We start from the raw sequence: 20,791 nt of genomic DNA on the forward strand, positions 1-20,791 counted from the left end.
GGCTGCATGACTCAGAGTTCCTCAGTTCACCCTGTGCCTGAAAAGAGCTGTTTTAACTCCTCTCACTTTAAGTCTACCGTCCCTTTTAGCCTACGGCATGAATAGCAATTTGGTTCCTGATCTGATGTCCTACAAAGAACCTCTCAAACAAAAAAAATAAAAGAATCAATATGAGACTGCACTTTTAAAGTGAATCTCAAGGCAAATGATGAAACTGCTGCTGCTGTTCAGCTTGATTTTAGTGCAACAAGGTTAATTTAAACGTTCAACATTTTCTCATCAGTTGGGGGGGATGGATTTGATGTATTTGTACTGTCGCCTCAGTTTTGTTGCTATACTTACATTTCAGATGGAAATAAAGTAGAATCATAAAGTAAAGTTTTTGCATCTTTAAGGATTTTTTTTTTTTTTTTTGCATACTGAGCACCTTTCATTTAATACTTTATGGAGTTTAAAAAAAAAACAACTTTACTGCCAGTCCTTATATTATGTTACTTACATACTTACCATGCATTCATTAGAAAGGCCGTGTTAAAACATATCTCATTTTTGATCAATTAAATTTGGCATATTTGCTCTTGCGTGAACAGTTTAATGTTGTTGCTGTAAACACACTTTGTTTAATTGTGATCTGCAATGTAACAAACATCCAACAAAAGACTGATCAAATCAGTTGAGTAAAGAAAAAAAAACTTGACTGTTTGAGACCGATACTCTGAGAGTATACTGATGAGTTTTAATAAAGGAATTTTACTTTTCAGCTGTATTGAAAGTCAAATAAATGCATACATTTTTAATAAGCCTTAATGTTAGTACTATTGTCATCAATACTAGCAGCCAGCTGCAGTTTCCATGCATTACAAACATCTGCTGGGGTTTCCTGAGATGTCCACGCCCCTGTGGCTCACAGTATACATGCCTGCATGCTCTGGCAGAGGATCTAGGAAGGTTGGCGGTCAGAGGCAGAGGAGAAAAGGCGGCCACGCACATCATGATCGGAGACTTCATCGCTTGAAACCCGACAACTCAGATCTTCGAGTCCAGCTCGCATCTCAGAGAAGGTAAATATTTACCGTTAACACTGTCAGTGATGTTGAACCGACGCGATAGACGGATTTTCACTGTCCAAACGCGCAGCGGAGCTACAATAACGCAGTTATATTCGGCGGAGCGCCTCTCAAATTACAAGTTATCCCGATTACCGTTACTTTACGTCCCGGTTATATAAATAGGGTCTGAATATGCTACAGAGCAATCTGCCTACAGGAAAGTGGACATCACCGCTGTAAGAGAGCACCACTGAATCTCCACTAAAAACGTTTTAAGGTTTTCCCGGCGCTTCCGTTTTACATTAAAGTCTAAAGACTTGAAAGTAGCTCCTTAGAAAAGAGAAATCCAGTCCCGCAGTGCGGGCGGGTTTTTTCCCCCCATGTCCTTAATGAGACAGGACTTGTTGTATGCCTGTGGCTGGGTGTGTTCCAAACATGTCTGTTTTTGGATATCTGGGATTCAGACAAGTTTCCTGTCAGGAAGGGACAAGGATATGGCCTGGTCAGTTCAATTCAATGGCTGACTCATCCAGTACCAAGACAGTATTTTTCCTTTACCTAACACAGTGTAGGCTTCACAGAAGCCCGTTCAACCCTCCCCCCACCCCATTAAACTATGGAGGCCCTCAGGGTCTAGAAAAAAAACTAACCCAAAACACCATAAAATTCAGTGCTTATGTAAAATAATTTATTAAGAAATTAGTTACATCAAATTACATGTTTTCAAATGATCATCAAATTACTTGTTATCAGCTGAGTTGAATTTACTTGTAAATACATTTGTTTAGGCCAAACTTTTTCTTTTAGGACAGCAGTGAAATTCATCCCTGAAATTCATATTATAAAATTAGGGATGTGCTGCTGGTTTTACACACATTCAGTTTGTTGTTTGCGGGGAATGATGTCATTGTGTTTCTGCACACACACATGCAGGTCCATCAGGGGTCTGTTCTTGGTCGATAACTCTTTAACTTTTACATACTCCCAGTTGGTGCTTTCATAAAGAATCCTAATATATTCTATCATACTTACACAGATGATACACAGTTGTACATGGTTTACTTTGATGATCTAACCTCTCTTCACAAATTAATGAGCTGAACCGATGACATTAATTGTTGGATGTCTCGAAACTTTTTAGAACTGAACACAGACCAGACGGTAATATTTGCTGGAGGTCCAAAAAAGTCAGACAGAAAATGTGTTCATATTTATCATCCCTTGCTCTGAAATACAGCGAGCAAGTCAGGAATCTGTTTTGGTGAATGGTCTTAGTTTTGACAGTCACTAGAACTGCTTTCTATCACTTTAAAAATATAGATCAGAAGTTTCTTATCTCAAACTGACTCTGAGAAAGTTGTCCGTGCATTCGTATCAAGCACATTAGACTATTCTAACACTCTGTTTGCTGGATTATACATTTGTTAGTAGGATGACTTCAGCTTGTTCAGTATCCCGGAACCAGAGTCCTTACACGTAAACAGAAATTTAATAAGTTGCAGTCTTCAAAGTGACTTTATTGTGGCAAGATGGCAATAAAACAGCAATAAGATGGAATCAGTCTTCTACCAGTTTGCAGTCCAGCCAGAACGCCATGGATCTGAAACAGGAATTCTAAAACTCCTCCACAAATAGCGACATAGTATAAATGACAGTTTCATATTACGCTGACTCTAGAAGCTACTTACATGCAGTACTTGAGTAAATTTAGCATCGATTAAATTGTCAACATCATAAACTTCTTTATGAGTAGAAATGTGGCCAAACCAGAGTTAAAAATGTAGCTGCTAGAATTCTTTAAAGACAAATTAAAAAAAATGCAATAAACAAAATTCCATTGAGATGGATATCTCAAAACACTGAAACTTACACTTATTTGCATTGTTATTTGGAGCTAAGTGAGAAAAGATAATTTTTGCTGTGTGACCTAACCGACCCTTTAAAGCCTGCCACGGTTTCGTATAAACATCTCCTGAAGAGCTTCTCTCACTCCTTCCTGTTGTTATGATTGTGAAATGGAAGAATCGATAAAGGCACTCCAGGTGAAAAAACTTAATTGAACTATGAAAAACATGACGTCTCTAAAAGCTTCAGTCTTTTAGCAACATGTTCAAGAATACCTTACGGCTAAACTTATTAATAATGCAAGACAAGGTTTTATTGACCGTAGCTATTTACCACTGTGGAGCTGCATATGATCAAATGTTGCACTTTATAATCTGACGACTATTTAGATCGTTCAGTCATTTTCCGGTTGTAGAGACATGCTATGTACTATATAGTTCACACTGGAATGTTTTACTACAGAAATCAGTGTGGAGAGTGTTTGTCACATGCCTCTTCAGTTTAAATGACAGTGTAACCAAGCTACTGCCAGACAGACACTGGAAACAGGATCCTGCAGCTGCAGTACTTTAAAGAAGGTGACCACATAATGACAGTGTGAGGGACTGCTCTTTTTCATGCTACTGGTTTTAACAAAATTAATCTTTAAATAGCCTGTAAAGAGATTAATAGCTCCAACAACTTGCTGTTGTGTATACAAGCTAAGTGCTGTGATTGGTTATGATCAGTTTTGTTAGTCATCGTGTTGCCAGGTGTGAACCGACTCTGCAAAACCAGTGGGCTTTTGGACTGTGAAATTCATGTCTAAACACTTGTCAGAATGAGTAATGTTTATAGTCCAATGTATAGAATGGCTCTTAATAAATTACATTTGAGATGGGCATTTGCACAATGTCAGAGTTCCACTTGAGATGAGGTTTGGGCAAAGAGAGAAAGTTCAGGGTTCAAAACTAGTCTATCTGGATTGTGGGAAGTAGGAAAATACAGGGTTTTGATTGTGAAATTCTGGACCAATACCATACCGGTATGGCCAATAGTTAACACTGGAAGCACAAAAGAAACTCATCTATATCCAGATACTTTTATTTAGTGGTTAATCTTCTTTTAGTGAATGCAGATTGTTTAAATTGGTAATTTTACTTCAGTATTTTTGTATTAAGCTAATGTGAAGTGTTAACATTGTTAATTGAAATGTTAGTCAAAGTATAATGACTTTGAAGGAAGCCTCCACACCCAGTTATGTTACCACAAATCCTTGACATTTAATGTTTCAGTCCCTTGATGTGGACCAAGTTTGTAGATTGCCTTGATTACCCCACAACGTTGGGCTGCAGTCCACATATTGTGTCCTTTAACAGTTTCTCCACCCTACTTTATGATGACATGAATGCCCAGGCCTGTGGGCTTGGTCCTGGAATATTGTTGAAAGCTTTGATATTTCAAGGCTAAAAAGAAAACAATGGAAAAATGGCTTGATATTTGGTAAAAATGTTTGGGAGCTTTAATGGAACCTAAGAAATGAACATTTTTGGCAGCTTTGAAAGGAAAGTAACTGCTTTGACTGATAAGCAAAAAGCAGAATACTCAAAAGCCAAATTAAAATGGTTAGCCAAACATTAAAGATGTGACAGAGTTCAAACAACAACAACAAAAGGGATGTAAGATGCATCATAAAAGTCACTGGTGGTGAGTGGCTTTAAAAAGGAATCCCCTGTGAATTTAATAATGTCATTGTTCTCTCTGAGGCTAATACATTTCCCAATTGTACTCTCTAAGAGTTATGTGGTGTTCTTTTCCATTGTTTTGTAACAGGCACCATGATTCCTGTGATGGAATTCCGGCAGTTTTCTGAACAGCAGACAGCGTTCAGAGTCCTGAAGCCGTGGTGGGATGTGTTCACTGACTATCTGTCTGTAATGATGCTCATGATTGGCGTCTTTGGATGTACTCTTCAGGTCAGTAAGACTGACTCACCGTGATGTATTTACTTGAAGAAAGAGACTAATGGAAGTGTAGCTAATACACAGTAACCCACAAGTTTGGATTCAAACATTCTGTTTATGTGATAAGAGAAGTTTTTCTACAGTTTTCTCATTAAATTTAACAATAATTAGACTCAGAGAAAGTCTATACTCTCCCAGATGGCAACATTACTGCTTTGCTTTCTGCTTTGGAACCAGCTCAAAAAAGCACTAATTATGTGCTTTTACAACCCAGCCTGTGTAAAGCAAGGGAGGCATTCAGCCCATCAGGAGTGTACCAGTGGAAACTTTAACCGCCCAGCCACTTTTAGTAAACAGAAGACTCCTAACTCCTGAGGCGCTACTTGACTTCACTCTCTGTGTGAAATAGGGACTTTTTTTTTAATGTTGAACAACTCTTTAGTGTAAATCCTGGAAATGATACCAAAACAGTTTAAGAAAAATGTTAACAGGAAATTTATCAGGCTGGAAGCTGCCATTGTTTCCCATTCTCACCATTACAGTGTTTGGACGTGATCTGATTGGTTGTAAATTGAGTGAACAATTCTTTTTGTAGCCAAGTTTAGTTTATAAGTCAGTTATGTAAACGTATTACGCTGCCTGACACAGAAATCTCGTCACTTACTGTATAGTTTGAGTTTTTAAAATTCTGCAGATCAATCAGTCAGTCTTCAGAGACTTTCACTGACTTGACTTTGCATTGCTGTCTGTGATATCTGCAGCGCAACTGCATTGCTTACTATAGTGATTAATTTTATGTCCTCACTTCTCACTAAAATGGGTCGAGAATCTGAGTTTTAAACAGGTAAACAGAGTCCACATAACATCTCCTCCTCTGAGCCCCATTTCCTGTCATTAGCATCTCTTAGTCAAGCAGCTGTTTTTCATTATTTACATTACAAGTAAACGCCTAAGGCATTTGTTTTTTACTGATGCCATTTGGTGGATAGCGCTCAGTGTGTTTACATGCAATCAGGTTACGTAGAGCACCCAAGTAAAGTTAATGAGAGAATGCTTTATATGCACTGTAATAATGTGGTAACTTTTTGTGGCTTACTGAAATCCATGCACGGCTCTCTCTTAGTGAAAATGCACAAAGTAGCAAGGCTAAATGGTAGAAAAACAGAAATCAAAACAGCAGTGTATCTGGGATGTACTGGATTTTTTGTATCTGTGTTACAGGTGCAGTCAGAAGAGGGCTCTCCTTACAGTGCAAATGTGTCTGATTTTTAACAAATAGTTCAACCTTTAGCAGTCAATACTGACTCGTTTTGACCTCCTTATAGAATAGAATAGAATAGAATTCAACTTTATTGTCATTGCACATGCACAGGTACAGGGCAACGAAATGCAGTTTGCATCCATCCAGAAGTGCTTTAGTGATATAGATATATTACAATATATATTAGCAATAATATAGATATGTGAGTATATTACAGAAATGGGTCTATTATGGTATGTTATAATGTACACGGTATGAAGTATGTTGTGAATATTCTATAACTATAAGTATGTACAGGCTGTAGTGAGTACAAGCTATGTACAGGATATGAACAGGATATAAATATGAAAAACTATACAGAATATGAAATAAATAACTTTACAGAATCTGGGATATACAGCTATACAGAAATGGGAACTATGCAAGTTGTAAACAGTTGTAGGATTAAAGATTATTGAATGTACAGAATGATTATTTACACAGAGCTATACAGTAGTGCAGTTAAGATAAGTGAGGGTGTAGATAGTTTCTACAGAGGCTATATAAAGTGCTAGTGGTTGTGAGTGGTGGTTCAGTCCATGTTATTATTGTGTTTGAGGGTACAGTTGTCCATTGTGGGTGTGTGTATGTTCAGTCCATGAGTTTAACGTGGGTCAGATGTCAGGAGGCAGAGTTCAGGAGTCTGACAGCTGTGGGGAAGAAGCTGTTCCGGTACCTGGTGGTCTTAGTCCGGAGGCTCCTGTGGCGCCTCCCAGAGGGCAGGAGGGTGAAGAGTCCATGTGATGGGTGACTGGGGTCTTTGATGATTTTCCCAGCCCTTTTCAGACACCGCTTCCTGTAGATGTCTTTTATGGCAGGAAGTGGTGCTCCGGCGATGCGCTGGGCAGTTTTCACGACCCTCTGCAACGCCTTCCGGTCCGAGGCAGAGCAGTTCCCGTACCAGACTGTTATACAGTTGGTCAGGATGCTCTCGATGGTGCAGCGATAGAAGTTCACCAGGATGTCTGAGGACAGGTGGTTCTTCCTCAGAGTCCTCAAGAAGAAGAGGCGCTGGTGAGCCTTCTTGACCAGCTTGGAGCAGTTGGTCGTCCAGGTGAGATCCTCGGAGATGTGGACTCCCAGGAACTTGAAGCTGCTCACACGCTCCACAGCCGTCCCCTTAATGTGGATGGGTGGATGTGGGTCAGCATTCCTCCTGTAGTCCACGATGAGCTCCTTGGTCTTCTCGGTGTTAAGCAGCAGGTTGTTTCTGTCGCACCACTCAGCCAGACGATCCACCTCCTCCCTGTAGGCGGCCTCATCGTTGTCACTGATGAGGCCAATCACCGTGGTGTCATCTGCAAACTTAATGATGGTGTTGGAACCATCAGCAGGTCTGCAGTCGTGGGTGAAGAGGGAGTAGAGGAAAGGGCTCATCACACAGCCTTGTGGTACACCGGTGTTCATTGTGATGGTAGATGAGCAGCGGTTATCCAGCCGGACATGTTGGGGGCGGTTGGTCAGGAAGTCCAGTAACCATTTGCAGATGAGGGAACTGATGCCCAGGTCTGTCAGTTTCCTGATGAGTTGTGAGGGGTGGATTGTATTGAATGCTGAACTGAAGTCTATAAACAGCATTCTGGCGTAGGTGTTGTTGTTGTCCAGGTGTGAGAGGACAGAGTGCATTGCGATGGAGACTGCATCCTCTGTGCTCCTGTTCCGGCGGTATGCGAATTGGTGGGGGTCCAGGGTGGGGGGGAGACAGGATTTGAAGTGTGCTAGGACCAGTCGCTCTAAGCACTTAGTGATGATGGGGGTGAGTGCTACTGGGCGGTAATCATTGAGGCAAGATGGGTTGGAGTTTTTGGGTATCGGGACGATGGAGGTGGATTTGAAGCAGGCCGGTACCACAGCGTGGGCCAAGGACAGATTGAATATGTCTGTGAGCACTCCTGCAAGCTCCCCAGAACACGCTCTGAGAACACGCCCGGGGATGCCATCAGGGCCTACAGCCTTGTGGACATTGATCCTGCTCAGCACCGCTCCTACATCGGTGGGGGAGAGAGTCATAGGTTGGTGGTCTGGCGTCATGTCTGCTTTGGTTGTGGTTGTGGGGTTCCCTCGCTCAAAACGAGCATAAAAGTTGTTGAGCTCGTTGAGGAAGGAGACATCAGAGGATGCGGGGGAGGGTTTGGTGTTATTCAAGCTAATGGAGTGAGTGTGGTGTTTTGATCAGACATCGATTCCTGTCTAATCAAAGATGGGAAATGCCATAAAGACTTTGCTTCTCTTTTTCTGGAGAAGCAGTGTTTATCCATGCGAACATTCAGACCAGTAACAGCCAGCAAAACATGGAAGATGCAGGGTAGCATTTTGTTATTTCACGTGATATGGGACATTCAGTTTGAGGAAAAGATCTATGATACTGAAGGCTTATCAGATCTGGAAAGCAATCACAGTGACCATTATGCTCTAAACTACTTAATTGCGTAATGTCTCCTGGGTTGAGGCAGTGCATGTTCTAATTCAACACATATTCCCTGCAAAAAAAAATACTGTAATACTTGCTTCAGGACAAACATATGATGCTGTCTTAGGATCATATGTCCTTGAGTCGAGGGTTGGCACCACTATTTTATTTCTTGCATAAAATATTTTAACTCTTGAGAAATGTTTTCTTGCTCAGCCATTAAAACTACCGAGTTTAGGTTTGCATAGGTTATAAAAGATCATGGTTTAGGTTACAACAGACCCAATAGGCAGTTTGACAACTGTAGCCACCCTATGATTAATCCTCCGTTTCCGGGGTTACCAGTTTTGGCCCTATGGCTGGTTTGCTGAAACCTGCAAGGATATAAATGTCAAAATGTGCTCATTATAAATGTTCTTGTGAATTATTTTCGGGAAAGCAAATTACCCTTGAAACGTAACTGAGAAACAATTTAGCACTTTAAGCCACAAAGGCTTGTTGCTCATTGATTGTACCTGACGGTTGATTTCTAGGGGACATTCTAGTGTTCTAATGGTATTTATCACACGTCAATCAGCAGTGTCCTTTGCTTTCATTGGTAGTTCCTTCAAAGGCTCACCTTTAAGTTAACAAAAGCTTAACTGTGGACCCTTCATTGCATGAAATCTGAAAAACACTAATTTCTGTGTCTGACTGAGCCTTATTATGCATTTCTTCTTTCTAATATATATATATATATATTTTTTTATTTCATTTTAGGTAATGCACGATAAAATTATATGCCTTCCTCAGAGAATATCATTGCCTTCAGACAACAGCAGTGAAGTAGGGTTGAAGTCACCATTACATCTGCAGTCCAACACCTCAACTGTACCAACAGGCCTGAAGACCAATCTAGATCTTCAACAGTACAGTTTCATCAACCAAATGTGCTATGAGAATGCCTTGCATTGGTATGCCAAATACTTTCCCTATTTGGTGCTCATGCACACTTTAGTTTTCATGGTGTGTAGCAACTTCTGGTTCAAATTCCCTGGCTCAAGCTCTAAAATAGAGCATTTTATCTCTATGCTTGGCAAGTGCTTCGACTCTCCCTGGACCACACGAGCTTTGTCGGAAGTGTCTGGAGAAAATCCAGAAGAACAGGATCATAAAAAGGGCACCGCTTCTAGGTCTAACATTCCTATGTCTCCGGGGGAAGGCAGCCTCGAGAAGACGCAGTCCCTGCGTTCTATTGCCGAAAAGATTGTTGTTGACCAGCCATCAGCAAGTGTTCTTGATAAAAAGGAGGGTGAACAAGCTAAAGCTCTGTTCGAAAAGGTGAAGAAGTTCCGTTTGCATGTTGAGGAAGGAGATATCCTTTACCTCATGTATGTTTGCCAGACTGTATTCAAGGTGTTTAAATTCCTTGTGATCATTGCTTATAACAGCGCTCTAGTAAATAACGTAAATAACACAGTACGTTGCAACGGTATCGAGGAGATCCAGAACATGACAGGCTACAAAGTCTTTGAATGCAATCACACCATGGCTCATCTCTTTTCTAAGTTGTCTTGCTGTTACCTGTTCTTGGTGTCTGTCTATGGATTAACAAGCCTCTACACCTCCTACTGGCTGTTTTACCGCTCACTGAAAGAATACTCATTCGAGTATGTGCGACAGGAAACGGGCATCAGTGACATCCCAGATGTCAAGAATGACTTTGCTTTCATGCTTCACATGATTGATCAGTATGACCCACTGTATTCCAAACGATTTGCAGTTTTTCTCTCCGAAGTCAGTGAGAACAAACTGAAACAGCTCAGTCTCAACCATGAGTGGACTGCAGAGAAACTGCGTCAGAGACTCCAGACCAACTCCAACAACAAACTTGAACTACAGCTGTTTATGTTCTCTGGTTTACCCGACACTGTCTTTGAACTGACAGAGCTGCAGTCACTCAAGCTGGAACTAATCAACAATGTCACCATCCCTGCCTCAATCTCACAGCTGCAAGATCTTCAGGAGCTGTCTCTTTACCAGTGCTCTTTAAAGTTGCACACAACTGCTACGTCCTTCCTCAAAGAGAACCTGAAAGTGCTTCGTGTGAAGTTCGATGACAACAGAGAACTTCCAAACTGGATGTATGGCCTGCGAAATTTAGAGGAGCTCTATCTTACTGGGTCCCTCAGCTCTGATGCCTCCAAGAATATAGTTCTTGAGTCTCTGCGGGAAATGAAGTGTCTCAAAATACTCTCCCTTAAGAGCAGCTTAACCAAGATACCCCAGTCGATTGTGGATGTTTCCAGCCATCTGCAGCAACTCTATTTACACAACGATGGCACTAAGCTAGTAATGCTCAACAACCTGAAAAAGATGACCAATCTAATAGAGCTGGAGCTAGTACGCTGTGATCTGGAGCGCATTCCGCATGCAGTCTTTAGCCTAACAAGTCTGCAAAAGCTTGACCTGAAAGAGAATAACCTTCGTTCGATAGAGGAAATTGTCAGCTTCCAGCATCTGCGGAAGCTCACTTGCCTCAAACTCTGGTACAACAGCATCATGTACATCCCAGAGCATATCAAAAAACTCGGCAGCTTAGAGCACCTCTACTTCAGCCACAACAAGATTGAGATATTGCCCTCACACCTGTTCTTGTGCAACAAGCTGCGCTACCTGGACCTATCCAACAATGACATCCGTTTCATTCCTCCAGAAATCGGAGTTCTTCAGAGCCTGCAGTACCTTTCTGTCTCTTGCAACAAAATTGAAAATCTACCAGATGAACTGTTCTTTTGCAAAAAGCTGAAAACGCTAAAGCTTGGCAAGAACTCGCTGTCCAAACTCTCGCCAAAAATATCCTATCTAGCTCTTCTGACCTACCTGGAGCTCAAAGGCAACCACTTTGAGTTCCTGCCACAGGAGCTTGCTTTCTGTCGCGCTTTGAAGCGCAGTGGCCTTATAGTTGAGGAGACACTGTTTGAAACTCTGCCTTCAGATGTCAGGGATCAAATGAAGGCTGAGTGAGATGCCTTACTGTAGCCGTAGTGCCTGCTGTTTGTTCTGTCTATCAATTCAGAGCATTTGTTTAATATGAAGTCATTGTTATATTTAAGCATTATAAACATGCTAGAGATATCTTTTTGTTCTTTTGTTTTATTAACTGAAGGAAAATGACATATTCATCTATTGTCACATTGAGTGTGGCTGCTGCAGGGACACTTTATATGGCCACTACTCAATCTTAAAGAGAGAGTTCCGCGTTATGAGAAAGTGTTCCTTTTCTTTCTAAAAGTTTTAAGAAAAGTTTTATTTTAGTCTCACATCTGTCTATTAATCAGTAGTCACTGATACAGCCAGGTCAGCTCTTTCTCCCTGAAGTCTCTGATAAAATAACTCTCTGCTGCCTCTAGCTTTATATACATAAAGTGATATTGATTTTTCTCTTTTATCTGTGGAGAAGGAAGAAGCTTATTTCCCATATTGTTAAAGCCTTTCTGCAAAGCCTATTTCCAGTCACTGCGTCATGACTGAATGTAAATCTTCACATTCATGACCACACATTTATGTGTAGGCCAGTAGCCTTAGGCTGTACTGTATATATTTAGATCTAAGAGACTGTTACTTCACATGGATCACAGGAAAAGAGGAAAGTTCTTATGGAATATACATAGAATCTAGAAACTTAGAATGAAACTAGAATTAAACAGTTCTCTATTGTAGGAAGCTGTCATTTTAAAGTGCATTAAAAGCCTGAAGGATGATGTCACACTGGTCTTTGTCTTTGTCTCTAAGTGTGAGCAAAAAATATGCAGCGTAAGAAATATGCATTTTCATGAACAGTATTTTTATGTCATTGACCAATAAAATTTGAGTTTTTAAAAAAATGTCATTTGGAATTTTTAAATGTCAGAATATTGCAAATAAAATGCAATACAGTTTTGATTTTATTGGTTTACTGACCAGTGATGCAAAATCTAAAGCGTCTAAAAGAGGAAACAGCACAAAGGACAATGTCCTGTATTCAACTGTGTTGTTGGATGAAGCATCACCTGCTGGCTGTTGAGGATTAATAACTGTAAAGAAGATTATTATTGAAATTGCACAGGGCCTCGGATAAAAAAAATATGTATTTGGTATGAAGTGTCTACAAAATAATTTCGATGGTTATCTCGGAAAAACATCCAAGCTAAGTAAGATTTTTTAAAGTAATGTTATTTGATTCAGCAATTATGAAAATGCTTTGCATCTACAAAAAAAGGAAAATGAAAGAAATCTTATCTCACAGTTATCACATGGTATTTAGTAATTACAAGCCCATGAAATCTTCTACCCATAAATTGTAAGCTGTAATTACAAGATGTGGTCACATGTTTTTTCCTTTTGGTGAATGCAATGTGCCTTTGTAAACAAAGGGGGCTTGGTTGCAGCTGTCAGTAAAGATTTTTTTATTAATTAAAAGGTGTAATAAAAAAGGGCTCGCATGTTCCCGTTTGAAAGTGAAGGCTGACAATCAGAAAATTGAGTGTTTTCTTGCACTTTTCTGGTAAACCAGTTTTAAATGTGGCATTTGCACTTTTGCCACGGTCCCTAACTTCAGTGGGTCATCCTGCACTTGCTGTCAATTGAAACAAGGGCTTCAAAACGCTCTGTGCCGTCGTATCAGGTCCTGATGTGGAACAGAAAACATGCGCAATATTAGGGAAGATTTCACCTGCGCATAAAAAATGCACAGTTTCGCGGACCTGGTGCAAAGTCCTGAGGTGGTCCGGCCCCGGTGAACGAGCATATCAAACAAACGGTGTTCACCTCCAGCAGCTGGTGCTGCCGTGCCGGGCTGTTTCGCCCAGTCAGAGGCAGAGGACCGTACCATCTGAAGCCGAGTAGGGGTAGTCAGATAAGCTGCTTACAGCTCTGCCGGCAGGCCCACGGTTGAACTAGTGCGAAGAATGGACGGATTCATCTCATCAGGGAAACATGGCAAGTGAGAAGAGGCGTTGTTCGGTACTGCTGGCATCCGCAAAACCGGATCAGACTCCCTGAAGGTGAGTATGCGGCTGTTTTGAGTGTAAATCATCTAAGGTCTTTAAATGTAGCCGCAGTGCGTTGGCTCAATAACGTTAGCAGGCTGTATGGTGTTATAAAATTTAGTGGAGCTGGACAGAGAATTAAACCTGCACGGAGTGTACTGTTTTAATGTGAAGGTGATTTTCTGCAGCCGAAGATTTTTTGTGCTGCGTTTAAAGGCGTCACGTACATCCCCCACCCCTTGTTTTGAGTGCATGGATGCGTCTTGCTGCTGGAGCCGGTCTCAGCCTGCTCTGCAGCCCCATGGAAAACAGTGACCTTCATGCTTTAACCACAACAGATTTATTCGTAGGGGTAAACGATTATATTTAGTTTTTTTTTTCTTTAAATAGCAACACCGAAGCAGCTGTTTGTGTATCACGTGTTTTCAGTGCTCAAACAGTATTCAGCATGTTGAGCCTCTCTAGAGCCACTATGACAGTGTCACGGAGTAAAGTGCAGAGAAAACCAGGCACAGAAAAGAGACGCAATAGATGCTTAGGATTTACAGCTGCTCTGCAGACAGCACCGTTTGTTTTGCACACTGACATCTCAGATCATGTGTCAGTTCAAGTGTTGGCTCCTCTCTAAAGCTACAATCCCAAGAGGCTGTCTTCTCTGAGTCTGCTCTAAATGTTCCTGAGAAATGTAGCTGTAGCTGAAATTTGAGACAGGGATACTAGCTGTGCATTTTTTCACTAAACCCCTAATGGATCCAGCTTTACGAGAATAAATGTGATTGCAGTGGAGTCAATTTAATGTAAGTGAACAAAAGGCAGGATTAACGGTTAGAAGGTTGCACTTGGACCAGTTAAATTGCAATTGTCCATTACAGCGTGACATCTACAACATGTCACCTCCCCAATTTCTTTAATTCTTTAAGTCAGGGAACGCTTTTACAGAGTACCATTGGGATGAGGATATCTGTAAACAGCTTACAAGGTACATCTAAGACTCCTTCATGTGTGGGTTTATTATGGACCGAGACATTATGTGAAAACAATTCAGTACAAAAACATCAACTGTTATATAATTCTATGCACATTTTCTTACTAAAGTTGTTTTCTGTTGCAGGAATGTTCACGCTCACAGAAGTAGCCTCCCTGAATGACATCCAGCCAACTTACAGAATACTGAAGCCATGGTGGGATGTCTTCATGGATTATCTTGGTATTGTCATGTTGATGTTGGCCATATTTTCTGGAACGATGCAGTTAACTAAGGACCAAGTGGTTTGTCTTCCCATTCTGGAGCAAACTCCAGAGCGGTCCGGGGGTTTCTTGGAACCTGAAGCACCAGAGCCAACCAATGGCTTTTGGAACAAAGAGAGTGCCATTGGGGAGCAAGCTGCTCCTCTCATGGCTAAAAGGCCTCCCGATAGCGTCACGCCTACCATTCACTTCACACAGCCAGCTACCATCGGACAGCCCTATCCTACAGGCGTCAGGACCAAGCTGGATTTTCAGCAGTATGTTTTTGTCAACCAGATGTGCTACCATGTCGCCCTACCTTGGTATTCAAAATATTTCCCATACCTTGCCCTAATTCACACTATTGTGTTGATGGTCAGTAGCAACTTCTGGTTCAAATACCCCAAAACAAGCTCAAAAGTAGAACATTTTGTTTCCATACTGGGAAAGTGTTTTGAATCACCTTGGACTACCAAAGCTCTGTCTGAGACTGCGTGCGAGGATTCGTCAGAGAACAAGCAGAGGCTGGCCAGGGCCTCCTCTCTCCTGAAACATCTGTCCACAAGTAGCGAGGAGGGAAGTCCGAACCAGTCCGCTCCGGTGCTGACTAAATCTGGGGTTACCTTTTCTGCTGAAAAGCTTGTGAGTGAAATTCCCTCCATGACTATACTGGACAAGAAAGATGGCGAGCAAGCGAAGGCCCTGTTTGAGAAAGTTCGGAAATTCCGTGCTCATGTGGAAGACAGTGATTTGATTTATAGACTCTATGCCATACAGACAGTTATCAAAACTGTGAAATTTATTCTGATCCTGTGCTACACAATGACGTTTGTTGCTTATATAGATTTTGACCATGTGTGTGAGCCTGAAATAAAGCATTTGACTGGATATACCAAGTTCCATTGTACACATAACATGGCATTTATGTTAAACAAGCTCCTTGTTAGTTATATTGCTCTCATATGCGTTTATGGCGTGATCTGCATATACACACTGTTCTGGCTTTTTCGGCGACCACTCAAAGAGTATTCCTTTGAAAAGGTCAGAGAGGAGAGCAGCTTCAGTGACATTCCTGATGTTAAAAATGACTTTGCATTCCTCCTCCACATGGTTGATCAATACGACCAGCTGTATTCAAAGCGTTTTGGGGTTTTTCTCTCTGAGGTGAGTGAGAATAAACTTCGCGAAATCAGCCTGAACCATGAATGGACCTTTGACAAGTTACGCCAGCATGTGACGCGCAATCCTCAAGATAAGTTGGAACTTCATCTTTTCATGCTATCTGGAGTTCCGGATGCTGTGTTTGATCTCACTGACTTGGAAATTCTGAAACTAGAATTAATCCCAGAAGCCAAAATAACAGCGAAGATCTCACAAATGATAAACCTTCAGGACCTGCACTTCTACCACTGTCCTGCCAAAGTTGAGCAGACAGCTTTCATTTTCCTTCGTGATCACCTCCGATGCCTTCATGTCAAATTCACAGATGTTGCAGAGATTCCTAGCTGGGTATACATGTTGAAAAATTTAAGGGAACTCTATTTGGTGGGTAACCTGAACTCCGAAAACAACAAACTGATTGGACTTGAGTCTCTGCGAGATCTCAGGCACCTAAAGATTCTGCACCTCAAAAGCAACCTGACAAAGATCCCTACAAACATAACCGATCTGTCACCACATCTGTTAAAGTTGGTTATTCATAATGATGGTACAAAGCTCTTAGTGCTGAACAGTTTGAAGAAAATGATGAACCTTGCAGAACTGGAACTGCATAACTGTGAACTGGAACGAATCCCTCACGCCATCTTCAGTTTGAACAACCTTCAGGAACTTGATCTCAAATCCAACAACATTCGCACCATTGAAGAGGTCATCAGCTTTCAGCACCTGAAAAGACTAACGTGTCTCAAACTTTGGCACAATAAGATCATCACTATTCCACTGTCAATCAGCCATGTTAAAAACCTGGAGTCGCTCTATCTCTCACACAACAAGCTGGAATCTCTGCCTTCACCATTATTCACACTTCTCAAGTTGCGGCACCTCGATGTTAGCCATAATTCTATAGTGGTAATCCCACCAGAGGTGGGCTTTCTCCAGAACCTCCTATACTTTGCCATTACCGGTAACAAAGTCGAGGCACTTCCCAAGCAACTGTTCAAATGCACCAAACTAAGGACTTTATGCTTTGGCCACAACTGTATCTCCTCTGTTCCAGAGAAAATTGGCCAACTTTCTCAGCTCACACATCTGGAATTGAAGGGAAACTGTCTGGAGCGTCTCCCAGCTCAGCTCGGTCAGTGTTCCCTCCTTCGCAGGAGCTGCCTGATTGTGGAGGATCATCTCTTTGACTCACTTCCAATTGAAGTAAAAGAGAGCATCAATCAGGAAACCAGTGTTTCTTTTGCTAATGGATGTAAATGTTTAAGTGATGGACGGTAGTTACATCCTATATGACATCAAATGTTGGCCATTTTCTCTCAAGTCTTTGTTTTTTAAGTGCATTAGTGCTAGAAAACAGCTAGTGCACATGTTGGGCTTTTAGGGTTATACACAGTAAACATAGCAAATACAGGGTTGGTACCACTGGAAATGTCATGGCTTGTGTCTTGTCTTGATTTTTTCCCCTTTCCTTTTATTTTTAGTTACTGTAAATGCATAGCAGCACCTCAAACACCTTATACTTCTTAATCATAGTATTCACAAACATCTATAGTAGATTAATGGGAAAAAATATATTATTGAAAGTGTACCCCTTTTACTGCTGTGACTTAATTTGTTAGTTTTTTTAAGATTAACTTTATTATGAGTATTTTGTGTAAAGAGTGAGATTAAAAGGATTGATGCCTGCATGTATCTCCAGCCAGATCTGACAATGAAGTATAAAGCTGCAACCTGGAGATGATTAGCTTAGCGTAGCTTAGCAAAAAGATTGGAAAAATGGGGAAACCGCTACAATCTGTGAACTGACCATGAAATTAAATCCATGCATATTTAAAGTTAAATAAGTAGCATACAGTATTCAGCTTGTTTGTTGAACAAAATAAAGTGGTTTCTCTGTATTTTTAATCTTTAATGTTGAGCTCAGCTAACTGTAGCTCTATATTTAGCATGAATACGTTCTATCAATCTTTTCATGTAACTCTCACAAAAAAAGTATTATTTCTCAAAAATGGCAGCACTTTAATCAGATAACGTTAGTTTCTTTGTTTTTGTGTGTGCCTTATTTATTTTCTGTTGTTTTTGCTGTTTTCCCTTTTAACAAACATTTTATATTTAATACTTAAAGTTAACAGAAGCATCTCTTTCCAGAAGCAATGTTGTCATTTTCCTGGATAATAAACAGAGCTCACTGGTTTTACTGTTTTTATCAAGCACTTTATCTCTACTTTCAAATCGAATCTGTACGAGCGATAACAGGGTGCCGTTTATGGGAAGTGGCATCGCTTTTTGGATTTTTTTCAATGCATTTCAGTTACAATTACAGAGATGTGCTTAAAACTACAAAACCAAATCTATCATGGAGACTGTAAATGAGGATGTGATTTGAATCCTTTAAAAATCTCAACTTCATCTATATTGTTATTATAAACATTTCAAAACTGTTAGTGTCAGGAACCTCACTTCTCATGCACAACAAGCTGAGTCTTTACCTTCACTGTTATTCACCCTCCTCATGTACTACCACTAACCAATAAACCACAATTAACTGTATATTCTCATTAAGCGTATTCCACCTTCTTTAGGCTTATCGTGCATTTTGAAGATGTACACCTATATGTTGAAATTTCCATTAACCTCTTTTGCTACTGCTTCAGTCTTTAATCTTTTTTTTTTCTTTTTTAATCAATAGACACCATATTCCTTTCAGCCAAATCACAAAGATGCTTTGTTTAATTATTGTTTTTACTTTAACTGTTATGTCTAGTTATGTTGTACTGTTCTGATCAGTATATTTCTCATGTATTTTTTGTGTACTTACATTGTGTTTTCTGTGTTTTTCTGCACAGCACTTTGTAAACCTGTTTCTAAAATGCGCTATGTTACATAATAAAGGAATGCTATACAGTTATTATTGCTATTATGAAATGCTAGAAATTATAATAAAATTGCACTGCAATACTTTTATGCACAAAAATGTGAAATTATTCTGTATATTTGTGTTGTGAAAGCCTTGATGTCTCATATCTCACTGTTCTTTTTGTTTGTTTGTTCTTTGCTTAGCCAGAACAGGTTTTTCTCCTCATCCACCAGTAAGAAAACTGCTGACATGTTGTTTTACCAGACACCTGCACACACCTGGGCTACATGAAAAAATGCAACAGTCACATTTTACCTGACAACCTTCTGCTTTTTAACAGAGTTTCTGTTAAAACCAGTAATGCCTATGTACTACATCAGGGGTGGGCAACTCCAGGCCTCGAGGGCCGGTGTCCCTGCAAGTTTTATATGTGTCCTTGAACCAACACAGCTGATTTAAATGGCTAATTTAGCTCCTCAACATGTCCTGAAGTTCTCCAGAGGCCTGGTAACGAACTAATCATGTGATTCAGGTGTGTTGACACAAGGTGAGAACTAAAACCTGCAGGACACCGGCCCTCGAGGCCTGGAATTGGCCACCCCTGTACTACATTCATCACCAGTTTATTGCAGGGTCAACACAGAAAGAGTCTCACACATTCAAATTCATACCTACAGCCCATTTAGAATGAGCATTTAACCTAATAGACATATTTTTGGACTGTGGGAGGAAGCTAAGGCGGAGAGGATTCATAACAGGAAGAACATGCCAAAGCTATCCAGGATGAAATTACAGTTTTTTCTGATTGCTTACAGTTTTTTCTGATTGCTTAAGCACATTTTTTGTAACTATTGGCTAATTTTGCAAAACTCTTCACACAAATAAGAAAACCTGTCACCCAATCATCAAAACATTGTAGTTCTCTTGCAAAAGCAAACACAGCTAGATTAACTCTTCACACCTTCGTAAAAATGGTGTTTCCGTATCAAACAGTACACACAAGCCATCATCTACTAAGCACACAATGCGCCAACTGCACACCGATGGTATGAATACAAAACACATCTGGCGTTTGCCTTCCCTGTGCACAAGGTAGGCTATGTCAGTTTGAGCTCATACTTCTGTCATAGATCCATAAGCATGGAGGGATCCAAACTTCAAGTACTGGTGTTTAGTCAAACACATCAAAACAAACACAAGTGTTTATTTCCAAGTATAGGATTATTTGCAATCGCCATAATGACTATATGGGTTACGTGGTCTGCAGTGAACATGCTTCCTCTCCCCCCTCCTCATCTTCCTCTTGCTCCTCCTTGTCCTTGTCGTCCTCTTCATCCTACTTCTTCACCTCCACGTCCTCTTCCTCGGCCTCCTCTACTTCTCACTCTTTCTGCTCCCACCATTGTACTCCGCACACACAGCTTACCTGTATTATAGTGCTTAGGCTGATTGCAAAGTGAACTAATTATCTAAGAAAGTTTTCACATGTGAAAGTGTGCCAGACAGTTGGCAAATTAGTGTTAATGATAGCCATACATGTGTATACTTTTGCTAGGAGTGTGTTGGAAATTTGGAAATTGAGTGTTGTGCAGTGAATTGTGCCTACAGTCTTGCAAAGTGTGTGTTACAAAATTGCAAACTGAGTGCAAAGCAGTTTTTGTGCTTTTAGTTTTGCAAACTCAGTGAGTGGTTTTGCTATAAGTCTGACTAGTTTTAGAAATTGTGCTACAGGATTCACAGTTAGTGTTTAGGCATTCGGTAAAAACTGTAAGCACATTTATTGTAACTATTGGCTAATTTTGCAAAACTCTTCACACAAATAAGAAAACCTGTCACCCAATAATCAAAACATTGTAGTTCTCTTGCAAAAGCAAACACAGCTAGATTAACTCTTCACACCTTCGTAAAAATGGTGTTTCCGTATCAAACAGTACACACAAGCCATCATCTACTAAGCACACAATGCGCCAACTGCACACTGATGGTA

At 40.6% G+C, this 20,791-nt stretch overlaps 2 protein-coding genes across 3 annotated transcripts; both read left to right on the forward strand.

Annotated features, from left to right (window-relative positions):
- The first annotated feature begins 949 nt into the window (after nucleotides 1–949).
- lrrc8c (leucine rich repeat containing 8 VRAC subunit C) lies at nucleotides 950–12,248 on the forward strand. Its single transcript, XM_085347243.1, has 3 exons — nucleotides 950–1,061; nucleotides 4,707–4,849; nucleotides 9,307–12,248. The coding sequence occupies exons 2-3, from the start codon at nucleotides 4,712–4,714 to the stop codon at nucleotides 11,551–11,553; spliced, it is 2,385 nt and encodes a 794-aa protein (XP_085203369.1). The 5' UTR covers nucleotides 950–1,061; nucleotides 4,707–4,711; the 3' UTR covers nucleotides 11,554–12,248.
- Nucleotides 12,249–13,443: 1,195 nt separating this feature from the next.
- Nucleotides 13,444–17,562, forward strand: lrrc8db (leucine rich repeat containing 8 VRAC subunit Db). Of its 2 annotated transcripts, none has more exons than XM_085347313.1 (2): nucleotides 13,444–13,571; nucleotides 14,668–17,562. In XM_085347313.1, exon 2 carries the CDS (start codon nucleotides 14,670–14,672, stop codon nucleotides 17,223–17,225), a length of 2,556 nt encoding a protein of 851 aa, XP_085203439.1. In that variant the 5' UTR covers nucleotides 13,444–13,571; nucleotides 14,668–14,669; the 3' UTR covers nucleotides 17,226–17,562. The 2 variants fall into 2 exon arrangements, with proteins under 2 accessions (XP_085203439.1, XP_085203438.1); XM_085347312.1 differs by lacking the exon at nucleotides 13,444–13,571 and adding an exon at nucleotides 14,487–14,535.
- Nucleotides 17,563–20,791: the final 3,229 nt, after the last annotated feature.

Source organism: Diplotaxodon limnothrissa, linkage group LG23 (assembly GCF_057381915.1).
Source record: "Diplotaxodon limnothrissa isolate DT_005_m linkage group LG23, D_limnothrissa_male_GT1.1, whole genome shotgun sequence".
Classification (NCBI taxonomy): domain Eukaryota; kingdom Metazoa; phylum Chordata; class Actinopteri; order Cichliformes; family Cichlidae; genus Diplotaxodon; species Diplotaxodon limnothrissa.

Bases quoted from the DNA above. Each gene is read 5' to 3' on its own strand.
- lrrc8c (XM_085347243.1), top strand. From the start codon at position 4,712: ATGATTCCTGTGATGGAATTCCGGCAGTTTTCTGAACAGCAGACAGCG. The intron at 4,850-9,306 runs GTCAGTAAGACT...ATTTCATTTTAG, and splicing joins TCTTTGGATGTACTCTTCAG to GTAATGCACGATAAAATTAT.
- lrrc8db (XM_085347312.1), top strand. From the start codon at position 14,508: ATGAGGATATCTGTAAACAGCTTACAAG. The intron at 14,536-14,667 runs GTACATCTAAGA...TTTCTGTTGCAG, and splicing joins ATCTGTAAACAGCTTACAAG to GAATGTTCACGCTCACAGAA.